At 44.3% G+C, this 23377-nt stretch overlaps 1 protein-coding gene and 1 long non-coding RNA gene across 3 annotated transcripts in view; one reads left to right on the plus strand and one right to left on the minus strand.

The window, feature by feature from the left end:
• The first annotated feature begins 236 nt into the window (after positions 1-236).
• LOC122674600 lies at positions 237-17079 on the plus strand. The gene is made up of 4 exons (XR_006335003.1): positions 237-383; positions 6660-6742; positions 10941-11034; positions 16597-17079. It is a non-coding gene; the product is annotated as an uncharacterized LOC122674600 (long non-coding RNA).
• The window catches only part of LOC122674599 (ATP-dependent translocase ABCB1-like), a 115982-nt gene continuing 99021 nt past the window's right edge, over positions 6417-23377 (minus strand). The window contains exons 23-28 of one of the 2 annotated variants that reach the window (XM_043873095.1): positions 23203-23343; positions 20357-20513; positions 19709-19906; positions 11801-12007; positions 7898-8044; positions 6417-7037 (exon numbers count right to left, since the gene is read on the minus strand). In XM_043873095.1, coding sequence (XP_043729030.1) covers positions 6834-7037; positions 7898-8044; positions 11801-12007; positions 19709-19906; positions 20357-20513; positions 23203-23343 — 1054 coding nt within the window. In that variant the 3' untranslated portion in view covers positions 6417-6833. Of the gene's footprint in view, positions 7038-7897; positions 8045-11800; positions 12008-19708; positions 19907-20356; positions 20514-20670; positions 20818-23202; positions 23344-23377 lie in introns of those variants that run through there. The other variant, XM_043873096.1, reaches the window with a different exon arrangement.

The raw sequence follows: 23377 nt of genomic DNA on the forward strand, positions 1-23377 counted from the left end.
AATTCAAAGGTCACTTCTCCTTATGACTCTTTCAAGTCATAACTGGCTCTTTTGAAAGAGTCCTGGTGAAAACATTTCATCATGTATCTTTGCCTCTTGCACACATCAGTAAGCATTCCCGCTTTTCTCTTTGCTATCCTGATTCCTCCCGGCGCCAAGAGCAGAGGTCTTTGACCTTGGTGTTATAAGTTCCAAGTGGGACAAAGGACTACAGCTACAGATGGTGCTCCTGAAAATCTCTTGTCTAATCTCTTTCCTAAGATCAACAGATCTTTTGCTGTTTTCCTTAACAGATATTCTTAGTGAGGACTTCCAATGTGCAAGATGCTGACTGGGGTGTTGTGACAGCCTACAGGATACTTTTGAAGTTTTCAAGAGTTAAGGTAAGTGAAAGTCCTTTATAGGCTTTCCAACTCAGAGGGCTATTACTCGCTCTAGTTATCAATTGGCTTAAAATACTGGGTTTTTAAGACTCAAGGTTCTGTGGATTGACTGGGCATGGCGGCTGGGTCTCGTCTCATGAGGATGCAGTTAGCTGCTAGCTGGAGCTAGTCACCTAAAGGCTTGAGTGGGTTGAAGTCTGTGGTGCCCCCTCACGTGGCTGCCACTTGATAATGGCTGTGGGCTCTGCTGAGTCCAGTCACGTGGCCTGCCTATGTATCTCGGGCTGCTTCCTATGGCAGGCTGGCTAGGTGCTGAGGGAAAGGCAGTCATAGTTCAAGATCTGATCCTCAGCTTACATCACTCCCAAGCTCCATTCTGTCAGCAGGGCTCCCAGAGGACGCAGGCCAGTGCTCCTGCCTTCATGCCGCCCTCGGCCGCGCTCAGCCAGCTCCAACCACAGCACCCTTCTGTGTGTATTTCCAGTGCTTTTAAGCAGAGGCTGAAAGGCGCTACTGAAATTAGAGTAGACGCTGGGATTCCTCCACCTGAAATGCTGTCCCTGCATCCCCAGGGCCTGTCTTCTCCACTCACACCACTTCTTGGGTAACTCATTTTTCATTTAGCCCACATAATTAGCACTTGAAGAGCAGCAGATCTTTAAGTTTCACCATATGAGTCTATCTTTAACTTTTTGTTGTTAAATAATCATAGACCCACAGCACATTGCAAAAGTTGTAGAGTCCCGTGTACCCCTCATCCAGCCTCCCTAAATGACAGCAGGTAACAACTATAACAGGGCTTCCCTGGTGGCTCAGACAATAAAGAATCTGCTCGCAATGCAGAAGACCCAGGTTCAATCCCTGGGTCAGGAAGATCCCCTGGAGAATATAAAATCAAACCCAGGACGGTGATATTGGTATCATAATGTTATGGGGTTACTCTCACTTCATACAGATATTTTTTCTTTTACAAAATTATGGACACAAGTCCTAAAAGGCTTCCCCCTTTATTTGGTAGAGTAGGTAAAGCTGGGTCACAGGTCTTATAGTAATGATGGGCTTCCCTCCTTATTTTTTATGTAAAACTATATGGCCTTACATAAGACTACTCTTGATGTATCTTATATGAACAAATCACTTTTCAGATCTTAATTTTTGATAAAACTAACAGATAGGAAGGTACATACTAGATTTTAACAAAACTTAGCAGAAGAGCAGACACTTACTGAACCGTACTGAGTATATACTAAGGACACTGCCAGATAAAGAACAAAGTGATGCAAAGACACAGTCCTTTCCTAAAAAGGTTCATAAACCAGAGACAGGCATCTGAAATGAAGATGTGAGTAAGAAAAACGAATCAAAAACACTTCTTACTGAGACCTGGGAACAAACAGCTGCTGTGTGCATCAGGAAACAGAAACACATTTTGGCCTAAATTCAGAAGTTCATTCTGGTGAACAAAAAAATCATCATCATTGTTTAAAGTTGGACAGAGCTGGGTAATCCTAGGATGGAACTAAGAAAAGAAAACAGCTGATTTCAAGCAAACAGCACACAGTGGGACCCATCTGTGTTTAGTTAGTAACCAGAGGCCACACTTTAAAAAACCTACTATGATGTCACCTTCAAGCCATACGAACAAACTGTCTCCATCCGTGTCACAGCGTTTTCCTAGCCAGTTTCTTCCCCTCCTTCCACCGTTCATGTCTAGACTGGATATTTCTCATAGCCACTGGTTCTTCTCTCTTCTCACTAGCCCAACTCAGAGTCTCATTACCCTTCTTTTTAAAAAGTAAAATAAAATAAAAGCATCATGTTTAGCTTCCCCGATCTGAGGTTTCTATTAGTGCTACTGTAACCAATTAACACAACTTTGGTGGCTTAAAATTAGGGAAAGCAGTGTGATGGTTTCTCAAAGATTAAAAAAAAAACAGGGACTTCCGGGTGGTCCAGTGGTTAAGAATCCACCTTCCAATGCAAGGGACGTGGTTTTGATCCTGGTTGGGGAACAAAGATCCCACATGCCTCGGGGCAACTCAGCCGGTGCACCACAACTAGAGAAAGCCTAAGCACCACGACAGAGAGCCTGCATGCCACGACGAAGACCTAGCGCAGCCAAAGAAACATTTTTAATTAAAACTAGAACTACCACGTGATACAGCAGTTCCACTTCGGGGTGTGTACCTGAAAGAAACAAAATCAGCGCTGCATGTTCATTGTCACATTGCTCACCACAGCCAGAATATAGAGACAACGTAAGTATCCATCAAAGGACGACTGGATAAAGAAAACACAGTAAATACTTACAATGGAATATTGTTCAGCCATAAGAAGGAAATCCTGCCATTTGTGGCAACACAGATGAATCTGGAGGGCATTAAGCTACGTGAAAGCAGCCAGGGAGACAAAGACATTTTCTGGTAGAATCCTTAGGGTTTTCTATGTGTGTATATGATCATAACGTCTGCAAAGACAATCTAACTTCTTCCTTTCTGATGTGGATGCCTTTTATTTCTTTTCTTGCCAGATTACTCTGGCTAGAATGCCCAGTACTATGTTGACTAGGAGTCAAGAGCGGGGACTCCTATCTCTTTCCTGATCTTAGAGAAAAAGCTTTTAATCTTTCACCAATGAGTATGATGTTAGCTGTAGGCTTACGACATACGGCCTTTATTCTGTTAAGGTATATTCCCTCTATGGCTTCCCTGGTGGCGCAGTAGTAAAGAATCCGCCTGGAATGCAGGAGACATGGGAGATGCAGGTTCAACCCATGGCTCAGGAAGATGCCCTGGAGGAGGAAATGGCAACTCATTCCAGGATTCTTGCCTGGAAAATCCCAGGGACAGAGGAGCCTGGCAGGCTACAGTCCATGGGGTCGCAGACTCAGACACAACTTAGTGACTGAACAACATATTCCGTCTATAAACAATTTCTTGAAAATTTTTTATTATGAAAGGATGTTGTATTTTCTCAAATTCTTTTCTTCATCTCTTAAGATTATCTGGTTTTTATTTTCCATTTTATTAATCTTATTTAATAGAATTAATTTATTACTAAACTATTGATTTGCCTATGTTGAACTATCCTTGAATTCTAGGGATAAACCCCCTTGATCATGCTGTATGATCCCTATAATGTGCTGTTAAATTCAGTTTGCAAGTATTTTGTCAAGAATTTTTGCACCTATATTGATCACACATATTCATCTGTAGTTTTCTTGTAATGTTTTTGACTTTTTATTCAAGACAATGCTGGCCTCGTAAAATGACTTTGGAAGTGTTTCCTCCTCCTCCATTTTTTGAAAGAGTTTGAGAAAGATTGGTGTTATTCTTTAAATGTTTGGTAGAATTCACCAAGGAAGCCATCTGGTTCTGAGCCTTTCTTTGTTGGGAGATTTTGGTTTACTGACTTAATCTCTTTATTCATTATTTGTCTATTCAGATTTTTGATTTCTGATTCAGTCTTGATATGGTGTATGTTTCTAAGAATTTATCAGTTTATCCTAAGGTTATTAAACTTGTTGGTGTATAACTGTTGATGGTAATCTCTTATGAAGCTTTCTATTTCTGTGGTATCAGCTGTAATTTCTCCTCTTTCATTTCCAATTTATTTCATTCCTCTGTTTTTATTTCTAGCTAAAGTTTTGTCAACATTGTCACCCTTTGGTGGTATAATGTTTCCTTGATTTTTCATGTCCCTTGAAGTTTGTATTGCAGTCTTCCCATCTGAAGTAATATTCACCTTCTCCTGTCTTTATTACCTGGTTCAGGAGAGAAGTATCTTCCATCAGCCCTGCCAGTGATTCTGAGGCTTTCTGAGTTCCTCTGATTACACCTCATCCACATTTCTTGCTCCCTCTTGTGGCAGAACCCTTAGGCTTATCTGCCTTCTCTTGATCAGCAGGGCAGCCGACCACGTACTGGCTGTCTTCCTCCTGTTTCGCCAAAGGCAGCACTAAAGCTCAAGTTTGCGGTTTCTCCCTAGCCGGTAGATTTGGCTCAGCCGTCTGTGTGTGCTCTCCAGTCATCAGCCAGCTAGACCCTGCTCTTGCCACTGCTGTCGGGAGCACGCAGGGGGCTGGCCACAGGGTCAGGGGCTATTTGTGGGCGAGGTATCCTGAGCACTTACGGCTCAGAGGGTAAAGAACCCACCTGCAATGCAGGAGACCTGGGTTTGATCGCAGGAGGAAATGGCAACCCACTCCAGAATTCTTCCCGGGAGAATCCCATGAACATAAGAGCCTGGCAGGCTACAGCCCATGGGGTTGCAACGAGTCGCACACGACTGAGCGACTAAGCACAGCGCGGCATATGCTGAGCACGCAGGAGAGGCATCCCTGCAGCCTGAGGACAAGCCTCTTGAGTGCGGTCAGCTGGACCCGTGTGCCTTCGATGCCCTCTGAGGGGGCTACCTGCCATCTCCACCTCTTCCTGCCTCCCGGTCATGCAGTCCACGTTTCACGACTCTGGATGTGGGGAGAGAGAAATGAGCTTCTGTGGCAGCCTCCCGCACGGACTGGGAAGCCACGTGTCACCCACAAGCTCTCACTTGCCCCGAGAGAAAGTGCAGGATGAGATCTCTCTGGCCCTGGGCTGTGTCCCCTGGGGGCGGGGTGGTGCAAGTCAAGGGAAGCTGCACCTCGCGCTTACAGGCGCATCCAGACTCACAGTTTTGGGCCCCAAAGGTGGGCTGAAACTTCTCTTCTGGAAGCCCGGACTTCTCAAAGGCTCTCTGGTCTGTGGGTGACTGTTTTAGACAGGGTTTTCCAGGGGCTACTGGACCAAGGCTGGGGAGGGGGGTGCGGGCTGCTCGAGCCAGTTCACGGGCTATTTCAGGGTCCAGCCAGAGCCCAAGCTGTATCCCTGTTAGTCGCCTTGTGGGGAAGCAAGACTCCTCTCAGGTCCCCTTGGCACAGGGTGCCGGAGGCCACAGCTCCCAGACGGTGCTTCTGTTCGTGGTTCAATGCCAAACTACTCTCGCTGAGGGCAAAACAAAGGACGTCTTATTCTGCCACAAGGCTGACGTCACTATTCAAGGGTTTGTCGTTTTAATCTGCATTGCTTTGAGACCATGCACTTTCTTTCTCCTGCATTTCTTCCTTGGGAATTTCTGGACCATGTTCTCTTCCCATTTTTCCTTGGAGGTGATGGCATTTTTGGTCCTTTTAAAATTCTTCCTGTTTTCAGGATACCAATTGTTCATAATAAATATGGCAAATATTGCTCCCAGCTTGTGCCTTTCAGTCATGTTTATAGTGCTTTTTGGCTTGTCTTTTCATAGTCAGAGCACCATTTTCTGATTGTATTTAAACTTATGGCACATTTTAATCATCTGCCACCAGAAGGATCAATTTGGAAGAGATCAGTTTACTGGGAAGAGTGATTCAATATCAAAACAAAGGAAGAGTTTTATTGTTAAAAGTGCAAAAAGGAACTTCTTGGTGGTCCAGTGGCTAAGAGTCCGTGCTCCCAAGACAAAGGGGCCTGGGTTTGATCCCTGGTCTGGGAACTGGATCCCACATGCCGTAAGTAAGAGTGTGAATGCCACGAACAGAAATCCCACATGCTGCAGTGAAGATCAAAGATCCCATATGCTGCAACTGAGACCCAGAGCAGCCAAATAAATACATACAAATATTTTTCAAAAGTACAAAAAGATGAAAATTCTGTAAAAGCCCTTTATAAGAACAATGCAATAGTCAACATACATGACAGTATATGCTTCACAGCTGTCCATCCTCTGCCCCATTTCAGCCCCTACAATCCTGTTCTGATCTATGTGACTAGTCTGAGAGTCAGCATAATGTGTAAACACAAGAATCAGCAGGATCAAGTTCAAGAAGAACAAAGCCATATGGCTTTGTAGAACCCAATGTGAAAAGACATGTACAACAGGAATTAATACACAGTTTAACCATTCTTACAAAATTAATGGGAGTTTTTAAAGAATCCCTTTTTCTTAAGTGAAGAAATGATCTTCAATAGTCCAAGTGAGAGATGACAGATTTACAGGCACTTCAGACAAGATGACTCCAGTCATATAAAAGTTTACTTTTATTATAGGCACTATATGCAAACATTCAGTACTTTTTGCTACTTCTATAATCTTTTAGCAGGGTTGTCAGTTACAGTCCGAATAAGAAAATATAAACAAAAATTTATACACTTTATTAACAAAATCTACTTTGAATGATTCTATAACCTTTCTAATGCAATCAAACCCATTGTTTGACGCCCGTTGATGATGCTTCTTTCTGTTCTTTCAATTATAAAGTCTCTGAAGACCCAGAATAGAGTGGAGTGGATCTTCCATTGCGGCAGGAAATGTTGAATAAGTAACTCTACATAGTTTCTCTGGTAAGTGTTTGCTTTTTAATTTTGACTAAATGCCACGTTTTAATACAAATACTATAAGACACTATTTAACAGCTTACATGGTCACGGCTCACTAGCGCTTTGTCCCAGCCTGGACGCTGACCATGGTGAAATAGATGCCTTTATGTGCCAGCAGCTGCTGGTGCGTGCCGTGCTCCTTGATTCTGCCGTTCTGAAACACCACGATCATGTCGGCGTTCTGGATGGTGGACAGGCGGTGAGCGATCACGATGCAGGTGCGGCCTTTTCGGGCTCTGTCCAGGGCTTCTTGGACAACCTGTTCAATAATCACACAAATTACCTCTGGTCAGGATAATCCTCCCCCTTGAATTTCTCCTTCATAACAGGCTTCACCGTTAATGTATCCAATGATAAGTGCTCCTTTAACAGTGTCAGTGGAATATAATACATATTTTACAAAGCAAGGGATCTGTTATACTGGAAGATACCGAATCCTAGTTGTGTTAGTTCTCGGGTAGGGGCTATCTCCAAGTTGTGACTATAAATACAGCCCCTGTGATCATTTAAAAGCATTCAGTGGTGGGCTTAGCCATGCACCATCCTTCTGGTCTAGCAATACAGTTAAGTCAGGAAGCCTAGGCACGGGCCAAACACAGCTTCTTTGAATTTTGGTATTTTTAAAATTAAAAAATAATTCTCAGTACAACATTATAAAACAACTATATTCCAATAAAAGATTTTTAAAAAAAATCTCAGAATGAGTTCATCATTCAGATACCTGAATACTCAACTTTTTCTCAAACTAAAAACAATAGCTAGTATTTACCTTAAGGAACAGCCAGGTTTAAACATTTTCCTGTGCTTCCACTTTTTTATATAGTTGTTGAGGAGATGCTGTCAGGAGAGATGGGACCATGCCTCCTGAATGCAGCTTCTTGGATCAATACAAAATGATCCAGGGCTATTTTTTGGAGCACACATGCTATAAAACTAATCTGCCTCATTTCATATTAGTTGTCTTGAATGACAGCTACAGAAAGTGTTTAAATTCCACTGAAAGTAACAAAATTTGTTATCAGCCTGAATTTTGTGCTCTACTGTGGAAGACGTAGCACAGATTTATACCGTCTAAGGACAGCTGCTTCAAGTGTGAATGAGTCCAATTTAAATTCTCACCTTTTCACTTTCTGTGTCCAGAGCCGAGGTAGCTTCATCCAGAAGCAAGATGTGAGGCTGTCTGACAAGGGCGCGAGCTATGGCAATGCGCTGTTTCTGGCCACCAGAGAGCTGAGTTCCTTTGTCCCCTACTCTGGTGTTGTATTTCTGTAAACAGGGTTTTGTTATTATGAAAAGTAGAACTGATAAAGCTGTGAGAAAGAGTCTGCTTGCAGAAAATAGGATAACCACTTCCATATACACGAAAACGTTGAGGTTCAGAAGCTAAGAATGGGTTGATGAGTTTAACAGCAAAAACGTAGCTCTAAATGGCAGGATTAATTTCTCTTCTTGAAAATAGACACTTGTGTCTTAAAAATTATGTGTTAGTGTGGACAAATTAACCTGGGGAAGACTACTGTTGCAATGTCAGGCTCTTCAAGCCTTCTGGTTTCATTATATTTGGGACAAAGACTGGTCAGAGGAAGGAAATTTGATTTTAACAGGCTATGCATAATATAATTGAAGCTGGTTTTATTTCTAACCAGTAGGTGATGCTCTGTGCATTATTTCAAAAAGTGAGGAAGGGAAGATTCTTAGAATGCTAACCTTTTGCTGTCTGTTTTTATGACTATTTCCAAAGCTTCAACAATTTTAATGGATGCTAAGAAATTCTATTTTGGTGTCTAACTTGAAAAGCTGAAATTTCCTGATTTACTTTTGTTTTTAGAATTCTCCTAAAATTTTTCACATATTGTTTCCCACAGTAGATAATTAAGTATTAAATATGATGATAAGGGCTAGAATTAATAGGGTAAATAAGTGAGAGGAGAAATGCAACGTATAACCTAGAAAATAACATTATCTTTAGAAAAAGATAATTCTCAGACCCTTGCCAGGCTGAAATTTTGTAAACTGTGGGCTCTGATTCTGACATCCAGAGTTTGATTTTAAATCACGTCCTACCTCCTACTCTGTTGGTGAGAATGTAAGCTGGTGCAGCCACTATGGAAAACAGTATGGAAATTCCTCAGAAAACTAAAAATAGAACTAGCATGTGATCTAGCAATCCCACTCCTGGGCATACATCCAGACAAAACTCTAACTCAAAGAGATACGCGCACCCCTATGTTCACAGTAGCACTATTAACAATAGCAAGACATGGACCCAATCTAAATATTCACTGACAGATGAATAGTTAACAAAGGTGTGGTACATACATACAATGGAATATCACTCAGCCATAAAAAAGAATGAAATAATACCATTTGCAGCAACGTGGATGCAACTAGAGATTATCATACTAAGTGAAGTCAGTCAGAAAGAGAAAGACAAATATCATAAGCTATCACTTACATGTGCAACCTAAAACATGACACAAATGAACTTAGCCGTGAAGCAGAACAGGCTTGCGGACACAGAGAGCAGACTTGCGGTAGCCAAGGGGAGAGAGGTGGGGGAGGATGGAGTGGGAGGCTGGGTTGAAGCGGAAGTAATTACTATATACAGGATGGATCCCCAATAAAGTCCCACTGTTTGACACAGAGAACTAAATTTAGCATCCTATAAAAACCATAAGGAAAAAGAATATTAAAAAAGAACGTGTACATATACAGGTAACTGAATAACTCTGCTGTATGGCAGAACTTAACACAACATTGTAAATCAACTGTACTTCAGTTAAAACAAACTCATGTTCTATGCAGGGCTGCCTGTTCTTGCTTGTTATTTCTAGCAACCCTAATTCTGTGGCACTCAACATAGAGCTCTCCACCTGCAGAGGCTGTGAGCGAGCTTGGGGGAGGTTTGGTCAGACGGTTGCAACAGGCCCACCCCAGAGCTGCAGCCCCCGGGGAGCCGATGCACTGAAGTGAGTCCCACGCAGGTGACAGATCCCACTGAGGCAGGTAAACGCAGGACTGTAAACCCTGAGAGAAGGAAACTAGACCAGCCCCGCTGCAGGATGAGGTAAATCCTAGCATGAACTGCAAAGGTGAAGAAGTAGGTCCTTGGACAGAAAGTAGGACTTCAGGGGTTTTGCCTTTTCCTTCCACATGTAGACACTGAGGAAAAGAATTCTGATGTGTACAGGTGTAAAGAGCCCAGAGCCCAGAAACATGGGTCCCTGGGCAGACAAAGTGAGAGGCGGCAAGATACATTTCATAAGCTGGATGATAATCCCTCTCAGTATTTGCCTTTGTTAACCCCTAGCCCACCGGTTCTCTAACTGCACCTGCATCAGTTATCACCTGCGGTATTAGAACAGAGACTCCTAGACCCCAGATCCAAGTTTCTGGTACAGCAGGTCTGGGGTAGGGCCTGAAAACCTGCATTTCTCACAAGATCCCGGGTGACACGGAGGTGCTGGCCCATGCCCAGACTAACGGACCTCATCAGTAGTGAAGGAAACTAAAGTTATACATTGAATGTTCCAGCCTTGGGAAGGGCCAATTATCCACAGATGGGCTAGAAGGTTAAAGGAGGGGAGAGAGGGGACACTGCTTCTTCCTGGGGGGCTGTGATGTGTGGTGACGGCAGTGATCTAGAGAAGAGCCTCAAGAAAAGGCCGTCTAGGGAGTGGGCTAGGGCCATAGGGCATTGTCATCTTTCCCCACGAGGAGGACCTTCTCTGCAGGATTGAAGTTGAGCTTTGTTTTCAGGGGGCAATTCCTTATAATAAAGAACATAACTTGTGATAATGGGGGGCATTAGATAAGACAGGTCTAGTGTATATGTGTTGTCGTGTCCGAGTCTTGCGACCCTGTAGACTGTAGCCCGCCAGGCTCCTTTATCCATGGGATTTTTCCGGGCAAGAATACTGGAATGGGTTGCCATTACCTTCTCCATACAGTCTGCTGCTGCTGCTAAGTCACTTCAGTTGTGTCCGACTCTGTGCGATCCCATAGATGGCAGCCCACCAGGCTCCCCCGTTCCTGGGATTCTCCAGGCAAGAACACTGGACTGGGTTGCCATTTCCTTCTCCAGACAGTCCAGATGCACTTAAAATATAGGACCTCAGTGGCTTAAGAGAAGGTAAGAGGCTCCACTTCTCTAACTTTCTAGGAGGAATTCAGAGGGCATCAAAGGGACACCAGCCCAGGGCAGGCTTCAGTATCAGTCCTGCAAGTGGAACGTGGGGCCCACGGAACGTGCAATGGTGAGAGACGACACCGTACCACGGACACCCCAATAACTCACCCTGCTCAGAGCCTTTTTTCTGAATGGGTCCAGCCCCCTGGCCTGGCCTGACTCCACAGAGAGAGGCTTGAGGCTTGGGGGAGAGCTGCAAGGAGGCGGAGGGATGAAGGCTGGGAGAGAAATGACGGGGGAGGGTCATGCCTGCTTCTGTGGGTCCCATGCCCTGATGTGGAGGGAAAGACCCCCAAGACGTGTACTTTTTAGTCAGACTGCTCACAGGGAGTCAGGCAGGTGATTGGGTCAACATGACATGGATGGGGATGGGGAGTGTCATATAAACATGACATGGATGGGGATGGGGAGTGTCGGGTAAACATGAGATGGATGGGGATGGGGAGTGTCGGGTAAACACGACATGGATGGGGATGGGGAGTGTCGGGTCAACATGACATGGATGGGGATGGGGAGTGTCGGGTAAACACGACATGGATGGGGATGGGGAGTGTCGGGTCAACATGACATGGATGGGGATGGGGAGTGTCAGGTAAACATGACATGGATGGGGATGGGGAGTGTCGGGTCAACATGACATGGATGGGGATGGGGAGTGTCGGGTAAACATGACATGGATGGGGATGGGGAGTGTCGGGTCAACATGACATGGATGGGGAGATGCTTGTCCACAACAGGGGTGTGTTTTGGTTGCTCATTTCTCTTCACCTTTGGGATCCAGCCCTTTACAAATCACAACCACAGGCTCCCAGGCACCGCATCTGGTGACTTACGTCTGGCAGCATCTCGATGAAGGGGTGGATGTTGGCCGCCTTGGCCGCGCGCTCAATCTCCTCCTGGGATACGACGCGGCTGTTGTCTCCGTAGGCAATGTTCTCGCCAATGCTGCAGTCAAACAGAATGGGCTCCTGGGACACGATGCCCATGTGTGCTCGCAGCCACTGGACATTCAGGTGCTTTATTTCCTTGCCATCGACTGACTGAAAACAGGAGATCATGGATCAGCCTCAGAACTGGAATGTTTTTTAATTTAGCAAAATTAATATTGTTATTTCCTACGTTAAGACTGCCAAGATGTTATGAGACTTTTGTTGTTGCTTTTAGTTGGATTGTCAAGGTTAACTGAATCAGGTTATAACTGTATGCTTTGGGAAACCATCATGTTTCTTCTATTTTAACTCTGGCTTCTGATATATGCATCTGGTAGGCAGAGTAACTGTTGTCCCTTGGACTGCAAGATCAAATTAATCTTAAGGGAAATCAACCCTGAATCAACCCCCCACCGCCATTGGAAGGACTGATGCTGAAGATGAAGCTCCAATATTTTGATCATCTGATGTGAAGAACCGACTCACTGGAAAAGTCCTGATGCTGGGAAAGATTGAGGGCAAGAGGAGAAGGGGGTGACAGAGGACAAGATGTTGGATGACATCACCGATGCAATGGACATGAACTTGGGCAAACTTCGGGAGACGGTGAGGACAAGGAAGCCTGGCATGCTGCAGTCCATGGGGTCGCAAAGTCAGACACAACTTGGGGACTGGACAACAGCAACAAGGCATGGTGATGCCCATCTCCTCCATCCAAGATATCCACGCCCTAATTCATATCAAGCCTGCTAATGTTATTCACACACAGAGAGAGAATTACGATGGAAGGTTGCTCATCCACTGACCTCAAGATGAGGAGCTTATCTTGGATGGTCCACGTGGACCCAAGATAATCATAAGGGTCCTTAACTGTGCGGGGGTGGAGGGCAGGAGAGTGGGGGTCACAGCGAAGCAACATGAAGAGGACTCGATCAGTCGTTGCTGGCTTTGAAGATGGAGGAAGGGGCCATGAGCCAGAAAGGATAAGCAAGCAGATTCTCCCTAAGGGCCTCCAGAAGGCGCACAGCCCTGCTGACACTGTGAGGTTCACTTTGGATATCTAACTTCCAGAATCTATAAGATAGATCTGTGGTGTTTGACTCCCCTAAGTTGGCTGTAATTTGTTGTAGCAGCCACCAGAAACTAATAACACATATTCCATTTCTGGAATGTATTCTGGCATTCTTTTTTTTTTTTTTCTTAAATAAGATGACTTTTTCATTTTAGTTTTCTGGCCATACTATGTGGCACATAGGATCCCACTTCCCCAGCCAGGCGCTGAACCCTAGTTCAACTGGAGTCTTAACCACTGGACCAGCCAGGGAAGTCCCCCATCCTTACTGCTATGTATTGATTTTTCACAGGAAAAGTAGCCACGATTCGATTGTAAATAAGTAACTGCTATGACCACATAACAGGCCTGGAGGTCACATTTCTGATCTGACCAGTTAGTTAGGATCAGGTTTTTGAGGACTCAAATGAAACAGAAGTGAGCGTGGGAGGATGCTGCTCTCTCTCTAAATAGTTGTTGATCTTAGGAAAGTGAGTTAGTATCTCAGTTTCTTTGCATGTAAAATGGGAGTGATTATAATCCCTAAACTCCAGAATTGAGGATTAAGTGACGTCAGTATAGACCCCACTGAGCACAGTGCTAGCCACAGAGTATGTGAAGGACTGTCTGTGGTTTGGAACGATGTCTGTGTGATGTACTTGGAACCACAGATGGATAGATGTCTGAGGGGCTAAAAGGATGGACAGACATCTATAGCTTACCCAAAGGAGCAGGAGGGAGAGCCTGGCCTTTCTCTAGGAACCTGGGTCCCCTTGGATCACCCTGCAGAAGCCTGGGGTGTGCCCACTACAGCCTCACAGATAAAAACCCTTCCTCTCTGATGTAGACGTATCTGCCCCAAAGATCTACTTTGCAAGAGAATTCTGGCATTCAAGTGAGAGCTGCCAAAACCACTGAAGAAGACATCAGTGACTCAGCTTCGAGCTTTTCTAATACTGAGGAGTATATCCTGAGCTATAAATATACTCTGAATCCCATGAGCCTGACTGCACGCCTCTGGGAGACAGCTGGCCAAGGACAGGGAACATACAGGCTTTGCTGCAGGAAGACGGCTTCTATTTGTGAAACTAGCAGGTGCAAAGATGGATGGAAAACACAGCCATGACCTTATTAGTACCAAGCCCAGTTGCCATGGAGACTATTCCAAGCATCTATGCTCTAGGCTTCCTCATGGTGTTAAGTGAAAGTGGCAAGCAGAGGCTGAAGAGAGGAAGGAAAAGCCACACGAGGATGGTTAAAAGCCGTATAGCAGGTCACGTTAGATAGGACACTGCGTACTGGAGAAATGGAGAACTGAGGAAAGAAAAAAAAAATTTTTTTTTTCCAGAATTATACCCCTAGGGGGCTTACCTGGTGGCTCAGATGGTAAAGAATCTGCCTGCAATACAGGAGACCCAGGTTCAATCTCTGGGATGAGAAGATCCCCTGGAGAAGAGAATGGCAACCCACTCCAGTATTCTTGCCTGGAGAATTCTATGGACAGAGAAGCCGGGGGGCTACAGTCCACGGGGTTGCAAAGAGTCGGACACAACTGAGCAACTAACACACGCGCACACACACACTGCTAGGGAAAAAAACACACTGTTTAACTAATATAATCAGATGAATATGACTGATCCCTGCAAGCTTCAATGAGTCTTTCCATCAGACATATAATAAGATGCTTAGAGCTCCTCATCCCCACACTATACACAGTTACTGCTAACTATTTCAAACTTGTGTTTCCTAAAGGATCCTTTCTTGAGGGAAAATATGTTTAAAAGTCCAAATGTAAAAAGATGAATCCACATCTTCTTTGGCTGAGGCACGGGTGGTGGTCTGAGGAAGACCAAGGAAATCCAGTGAGTCTGTGAACACTGCTCAAAAGATACTGGCCTAAATGAAAATCTCAAGTGACACACTGGCAGTAACAATGAAAGGCTAAATTAAAATGATGAACTATCCCTATTCTAGACTTAAATCTACTGCCTGATTTCAGTAGCACAATCAAATGTTAAAGATGTATCATTTTCCTGTATTTACTCTGAAATAATCATTTTAGATAAGTTACTGAGCACTGATTATATTATAGGTCCTGTGATTAAGTACATTAAGAGTGCCTCATGCACTCTCTCATTTCATCTTGACAAAACTTGCAAGATAGGTGTGACTTTAATGCCCATTTTACTGATGAGGACATGAGCAGAGTTCGGTCACTTGTGCAAGGTCACATTCTTAGTGACTGAGGGAGCTCAGATCTGCACACTACAGGTTAGATTTTGGCTACACAATGGTTGAAGATTGAAAAATACTTTCTGTCTTCTTTCAAAAGAACAATGTGTCCATCTTAGCCCAGGTACCCAGTGGGTAGCAGTCAGACGACAGGCTTCTAGCTGTATCCTAAGACGGAGAGAGGACTCTGATGGTGGTGTGTAGGATGGGCAAGGGGAGAAAGGAAAGGTCAGGGGAAGACTCAAGAGTCGAGTGAGTCTCAGTGAAGCTAATGAATGTAAGATTCAAGGACCCTCATTTGCAGGCAAATGCTGGGAGTTAAACAATGTCCTGGGTGAGGGGAGGCCAGGCTTTTCTGGGTAAGCCTTTAGGATAACTTGCCTAAAAAGGAGAGGGATCAGCATTCTTAAGGCTTTAATATTTTGTTGTGAATTTTTTTCATTAGAAGTAAATATTTACTCTTGTGTCTAATTCTGTGTTCCTAACTTTGGACTCTTTCAAGTATAGTCCCTGAAACTGTACCACTTTCAGGCCCCACAAAACTCAGAACCTCTACTCTCTGAACAATCCCATAGCTTCATTTTCTAAGACTTGCCACAATGTGACCTGAAACTTGCAAAGTTACCAATTCAGTGGTTCTCAAAGTCTGGTTGGCATCAGAAACATCTGGGAAAATTTAAAAAATGAAAAGGCTGGGTCCTAATCTTTGTGAGTGAGCCAGGGTGGCTGCATTCTTTGTGAGCTCTCCAGGCCATTCTGACCCACACCAGTCTGAGAACCACCGCTCAGGTCAATGTTGCTAAGTGTGACGTCAGGCTTGTTGATGGTCACGAGGATTTCCTGACCTCAGGGTCAAGTCCTTGCTTCAGTTCTTACAATCAAATGATGCTCCAGTCCCGAGACTCATTTTTTTTTTCATGGCAGTAAGAACTAATCGCTAATAGCCTATTAGCTTAGCCTTTTTCAAGATCACTAACTGATGCTCATGAACAGAACTTGGCACATTGACTAGCCGTTATTGTGGGCACTTCCACTAATAAGTCTGGCTGTGGTGGAGCACGTGGCGGTATCTCAGAGCTCCAGTGCAAACACACAGGAGCAGATCACCGTATTCCTCCAACAGATGAGGGCGCTTTGTTTCTGATCCGAGCATCATCACTGTTGTCCGGAGAGGGTTATTCTCCTATGCACACAGCATTCATTTCCATATTCTTCTGTGTCTGTCCTCTCACCTATCAAGGGACTGGAGGACTAAAATCTATTTCCTAGGCTCCCTTCTGGTGCCAGAAGTAACTGAGGTTCTATCAGTGAGATGACCTGTGCAAAACCTGGAAAACAGAAGCTGTGGTAAACTATCACACGTGTTCCGGCAGAGAGGAGCTTTTGCAACCACCAGATTCTGTTCTTGAGTCTTTAGGTTCGGAGCAGCTGTGACATGGGCTGAAGTTCCGGCAACTTCCTGGCCACAGGATCGCAGCTGCGGTGCTATGATTTCAATGCTGGGAGCGCTGACTTTGACTTCCACTCTTCCAATGATTATGTAAGGACTGAATCCCCCTCATTAAACATGCAGCTGCTTGAAATATCCACAGCACTTGGTTTCCTACACTGAACCATAACTGATATGGTTCATGTCTTTAATTTTGCTCTGCTGTGTTAATGTATGTGGAGAATAACCATTTATTTCTTTATGTTCTTGTAGTCTGATTATTTTACTGTTTACCATTATTGCTGTTTTCAACTCCAACACTTTGTTGTTACCAAGAGTTTTTCCCACTACAGTGACTATGAGTGGTTAGCGGGGCAAGGTGGGGAATGAAAGTTTTTGCCTTTCCTAACTGGGTTATAATGAAACAAGTTTGAGAGTCATTATTCTAATTAAATCTGCTATTTCAGCCAACTTATGCTGCATGCATGCATGATTTTTGCTTTTGTTGTGTCCGACTCTCTGTGACCCCGTGGACAGTAGCCTGCCAGGCTGCTCTGTCCATGGGGATTCTCCAGGCAAGAATGCTGGAGTGGGTTGCCATGCCCTCCTCCAGGGGATCCTCCCGATTCATGGATTGAGCTCATGTCTCCTGAGTCTCCTACATTGGCAGGTGGGTTCTTTACCCACCTGGGAAGCCCAACTTATGCTACATTAGGAACAAACCACTCATCAGCCACAGTTCACATTATCTCTTTCATCAAACAACATCTCGATTGCATACCCATATAGCCTTATGCCTCTAGTTCTAGTTTTCCCTTAAGAATCAACTCTAGATCTATCATCTGTTTTCAAAAAAATTTTGGCCACGCCGGGTGGCATGTGGGATCTTAGTTCCCCCACTAGGGATCAAACCCACATCCCCTACATTGGAAGCATGGAGTCTTAACCAATGGACCACTGGAGGAGTCCCAAAGTCTATCTTCTTTAAGTCATGGAGGGATATGCCCTATCTCTTCAGTTAAAATCTTTAAGCATCCCCTATAATTCATTAGAGATTAACATATAACACGCTGCTGAATAAATGTCTCTTAAGGACCATGACCACTGTCAGAGTCAACATTTCCTCCTCTGATGGCTTCATTCGTCAGGAAGGTCTTCACTGAGTTCTCTGTCCAAACTTCAATCATGAAACTGAAGCATGAAGTCAGAATTCAGAAGATATGTCATAAGGTAGTGAAAATAAGGAACCGAGCTTAAAGAAGAACAAGCGTACATAACTGTCACAGAATAGACTCACGAAAGGCACAACTATCTCTGGATACAGTAAGAAATACTTATGATCATTGTGATCACTGCGAGGAAGTGAAAAGAGCCCTCGCCTACAGGAGAAAATTCTATTTCCAGTCCATCATTAATGCAAGTAGGACCCACAAGGAGCTGGCGGGCATCAGTCTCACTGTACAAAGCAGGTGTCCTTCCTGGCTGGGCAGCGCCCAGGCCATTCCAGTTGGTGAATATTTGGATGTCACCCCTGAGTATAACCAATAACTCAAGGCCAACATAATGGAAATGTTTTGCTATAAATTTCACTCCTTCCTAATTTGATTCTTTTCTAGTCCCCATTACAGTCATTTAAAAATTCACTATTTGGGGGAGTTCCCTGGTGGTCCAGTGGTTACAACTCTGTAATTTCACTGCAATGGCCCAGGTTCCATCCCTGGTCAGGGAACTAAGATCTTAAAAGCTGCACAGTGTGACCAAAAATAACAATAAAAAATGTCCGTACTCCTTTCACAATCCTATCTCGTTCCCAGTACCTAGGATAGTCCCTGACAAGCACTCATTGACAGTTTACTGAATGTCCCATGAATAAATCTGACCCTTCACTTATCCTTTTAGTTTAGAAAGAAAACAGAATCCCTCTATGTTCTTTATCTGTTTCCCAAATTTGTTGATATCACTTTTTTTTTTTTTTTCCTTAGAAGGTGTCTGAATTTCCTTTCTCCATCAATGGTTTTATCCCATCTTCAGCCATAAAATTATTCAAGAGTCCCCACGATAAACACCTTCTCTGAGCTCTGCCCCGTCTTACTTTCCTTCCTTCTCCTCTAATCTGCACTAGTCTACACACACTTCGTCTCCGTTCCTGTCCTAACCACACCTCAGCCATGCTCAACACTTTTCTCCCAGCACCACTTCCCTGAGAAGACTGAAATATCAGAAGCAGCCCATTAATTGCCAAGTCCTCCCATGTCTTTTCAGCCTTCATCTTACCCCATCTCTCCATGGCATCTGTCACTGGTGACCACCTTCTCCTTGCCATCCCTGGCTTCCATCTTGTTTCTCTCAGCACCCCTCCTCTGCCTTTCTGGATTTCCACGCCCCCCCCTCCCCCCCCGGATCCTCTCATGTAAACTGAGACCAAGGGAAGGGGGACAGCAGGTAAAAAGGCTGCTTGCAGAGGAGGGGAGGATGGTAGAGCTGAGGGAAAGGCTGGACAAATTGGCTGGAACAGTGGACACAGCTCTGAGACTGTATCAAGGAGGTCAGACTTTAAGTGGAATACTTGTTGAAAGGTTTGTAAAGCCATGGCTTATAGTCAAGAATTAAATACATCTAGGCATTAAGAAGACAAAAAATCTGGAATGAGCTGAACAAGAAAGGATGCTCTGAAGGACCTAGAAATTATTATATTAAATGAAGTAATTCAGACAGAGAAAGGCAAATATCATATGCTATCACTCATGTGGAATCTAATTTTTTAAAATTATACAAATGAACTTTACAAAACAGAAAGAAGACTCTCAGATTTCAAAAACACACTTACAGTTACCCAAGAGGAAACATGTTGGAGAAAGATAAATTAGGAGCTTGGGATTAGCACACACAACCCTCTCTATATAAAACAGCTAACAGACAAGGACCTACTGTTGAGGGAACGCTACTCAATATTGTGTAACAAGCTGTATGCGTGAAGAACCGGAAAAAGAGTGGAAATATGTATATGTGTAACTGAATTGCTTTGTCGTACACCTGAAACTAACACAACACTGTAAATCAACTACACTCCACAAAAAAATAAAGAAAACAGTGTGCTCACCACTGTGCCAGCCAAGGGATCGTAGAACCGCTCCAGGAGCTGGACGACCGTGCTCTTCCCGCAGCCGCTGCTGCCCACCAGGGCCAGTGTCTGGCCCTTCTTCACCTCCAGGCTCAGCCCCCGAAGCACTGGGATGTCTGGTCGAGTGGGGTAGTTGAACACGACTTCATTAAATGCCACATTTCCTTCCATTGTACTCTAAAATCAGGACAATAACAGTACATTTGATTGTTGCAATCCTGAAAACTGACTTTAGAGCCAACCCTCTGGGCCAACCAAGCTTCAGTTGAAACTGCTAGAAAGTAATACAGATCTAAAAGGGGCAGTGTTTCCACAGCATGTCTCATTAACACAATACAAATGTGATGACCCAAAGCTATAACAGAATAACCTACACATAATAAAACCTGATTCGCAGGATTTGTGTATAAAATGGGCAGTATTCCTATATCCCTGTGGCTTTGTTATATAAAAGTACTAGATGTTAACATGTATCAATATTATCAGCATTTATTAAAATGAACCCATGATCAAAAAAGTTTTATTTTACTACCAGCAAGTAAAAGCACAGCTTTTATTAAACTTCCACATAGAATACATTCATTCATCAGTTAGGAGCAGATCACAGAATCAAAACATGAAACTGACCGGCTTTAGGCCTTCTGTGCTGTAGCTGTCGATCAGAGGAATTTTTTCAATGATATTGATGACGTGGGCCGCTGACACCTTGGCCTTGGCGTAGTCAGGAGCAAATGAACTGACCTGTCCCACAGCCATGGCACCAAAGACAATAGCTGAGAACACTCTGCCAACAACAAAGACAAAACGCGTCAAGAGTTAACGACTGCAATGCCAAAAGCGTGACACGTCTACAACCTGAGAGCGCTGCCGCGACGAATCACAACACATTAGTAAAAAAATAAAACAACCGCTTCCTTATAAGTTCATATCAGTGTGGCTACCTGATTGCAAAATCACCCCATGCTTCATCTCTCTTTGGGTTTGCGCCTTCTTATAATGTGACCTTGCAGCTTCTCCATGGAAGAAGTGGCATTTGTCTTCCTACCCTTGGAATCTGGGTTGGCCTTGGGACTTGCTCTGGCCAACAGGATGTGGTGGAAGTGACGGTTTCCAGCTCCAAGCCTATGACTCAGGGGGCCTTGCGTGCTCCTGTCTCTCTCATTCTGCCACAACCACAACCCCGGCTGGCCTGCTGCAGGACAAGGCACAGACAGAAGAGTGTCGTGTGGGCCCGGCCAACCAGCCCACTGCTCACTGCACACACGCGTGAGCCCAGCTGAGATCTACTCTGCCTAGCCCAGATCAGCAGAATTGCCTGGCTGACCCACAGACTTAAGCACCAAGAACAAATGCTCACGACTGTACATTCCTGGGGATAGTAGGTGGCTGTCTTGCAGCAGTATCTGTGGCCATCGATAATGGATACAGGCAGTTTTGCTGGAATTGGATCAGAGCCTTAGAAAACCCGTGAGCCATGCAGCAAACAAGAGAGTTCCTTAAACAGCCAGATAGTGTGCTGCTCTCAAGAAGCACTGAGTTCTTTTTGGGTTTTTTTTGGCCATGCTGCAGCTTCTGAGATCTTAGTTCCCCCTAGGGATCCAAGCCAGGCCACAGTACTGAAAGCAACCAAGTCCTAACCACTGGACCACCAAGGAAGTCCCTGCATCACCATTCTTAATCTACAACATGAGAATTATAGCAGCTTCAAGTCGGGAAGGACTTCACAGGATGTCCAGTCCAGCTCTCCAAGTTTGTGCCAGGGCACACACCCCAAGCCAGCTCCCACCCTTTGTTTTAGGAAGGAGGAAGTTTGCTGGAGGAAGCCTTTTGTTAAAAAGTTCCTTTTCAAATCAAAGAGAAATGTACATCTTTTTGCCTAATACTGCCCTTCAAAGAACTGGAATTATTATTTAAAAAGCCCTTTGCATCTTTGGTAACTCCTTTTACTCCCAACATTCCAGCTGCCCTTCTCTGGACACATTGATCAAAATGTCTTTTTAAATAGTGGGCCTAGAACCGATACAACATTGGGGATCTTCCCAGGATAATACCGTGAGTCCATCAGGTCCGTTTCTTTGGGCTCTATGCCTGAGCTCACGGAGCACCCAGCGCTGTTTCTAAACACCTCTGAACAAATCACTCAGATGGTTCATGTGGTCTTCTTATCTAGACCTGCCTGTGGGATCTTTTTCAAACAGATGGCTCTTCAGACAGGTCTCCCCTATCTCCTACTCAGAAGACTGATTTTCCGAATCTAACAATCCAAGAGTCTGCAACTCCCATCAGTTGAATACCTTAACCTCAGAGTAAAGCACTAATCTGGATTCTCTGGTGACTCAGACGGTAAAGAGTCTGCCTGCAATTTGGGAGACCTGAGTTCAATCACTGGGTCCAGAAGATCCCCTGGAGAAGGAAATGGCAACCCGCTCCAGTATTCTTGCCTGGAAAATCCCATGGACAGAGAAGCCTGGTGGGCTACAGTCCATAGGATCGCAAAGAATCGGACACGACTGAGCGACTACACTTTCATTTTTAAAGCAATAATTATCATATAATTATCTAATCAAAGCACCAATACCAGCGATGCCTGAATACAATCTTTTGGTCATAGTTACAAAGAGCACCTGCATATCCTCTGTCAGATAGAGGCTGAGTGGAAATTTTACAGTCTTCTGTTGGGGTCATCCTGAGAACCTGGAATGCACGCACAAATCGATGTCTAAGTAGGGTGTAAATATTATACTGACACACACTTCCAAGTTTCAGTGATGCTGGTCTAAATGTAAACCTGTGTCACCACTGACTATGGTATGCTATCCAAGGGCAGCTCAGACATCACCAAATCAAGACACTCAGAAAAATTACACTCACTTTTCACTACCAAACTACATATTTTAGTTTAACTGTATATTCAGTATTTTAGAAGGAAGTCCAGGCATGTCTTCTGACTCAGGTACAGTCTTCTGCATTTCACGGTGGTGAGCCAGATATTCCCATAGGACTTTCCTTTTTCATGCCTCAATTTCTCCAGCTCTTACCTTCTAATTCCTTTTATCAAGCAAAGCAAATGTATCCTAGAATATTCCAGGACTCCCAGAACAGTGCTCCACATCTATTCTTTAGCTGCCCTGTTCAGAATCTTGTCAAAGGAACCAGGTACTTGACTCTGGGCGAGGCTTCTTCCCAAACACCCAGGCCTGCTGGAAACCCCTCGTTGAATCACAACCCCACCTAGCCATGGATATGAGAAGGTCAAATGTGTGAATCAGTACTGGGGAGAAGGGCAGATACCAATTCCCCAGCTGAAATGGGATGCTTTCAGAGTAACACACGGAGACTCAGAGGCAAAATGTCATGTTCTCAATCACCAAAATCTCTTCATGAAGCTTCACAGTAAGGCTTCCTATCCAGGCATGAAGCACATGCACCTTGGTTTCATCTCTAGAGCCCGACTGTCAACAGCCCATACTTACAAGAGAACATCCTGAAACTCCATGATGCCCTGAGCTACTAAGTAGGCACCAAACCGGAAACAGCCAGCATAGGAGAAATACATCACTGCCTGGGTGATGGAAAATGCAATTCCAAAGATATGTGCTTTCCTCAAAGAGTTTCTGAAAAGAAGACATTGTGACATTTACTTGACTT

The sequence above is a fragment of the Cervus elaphus genome, chromosome 18, assembly GCF_910594005.1.
Source record: "Cervus elaphus chromosome 18, mCerEla1.1, whole genome shotgun sequence".
Classification (NCBI taxonomy): Eukaryota; Metazoa; Chordata; class Mammalia; order Artiodactyla; family Cervidae; genus Cervus; species Cervus elaphus.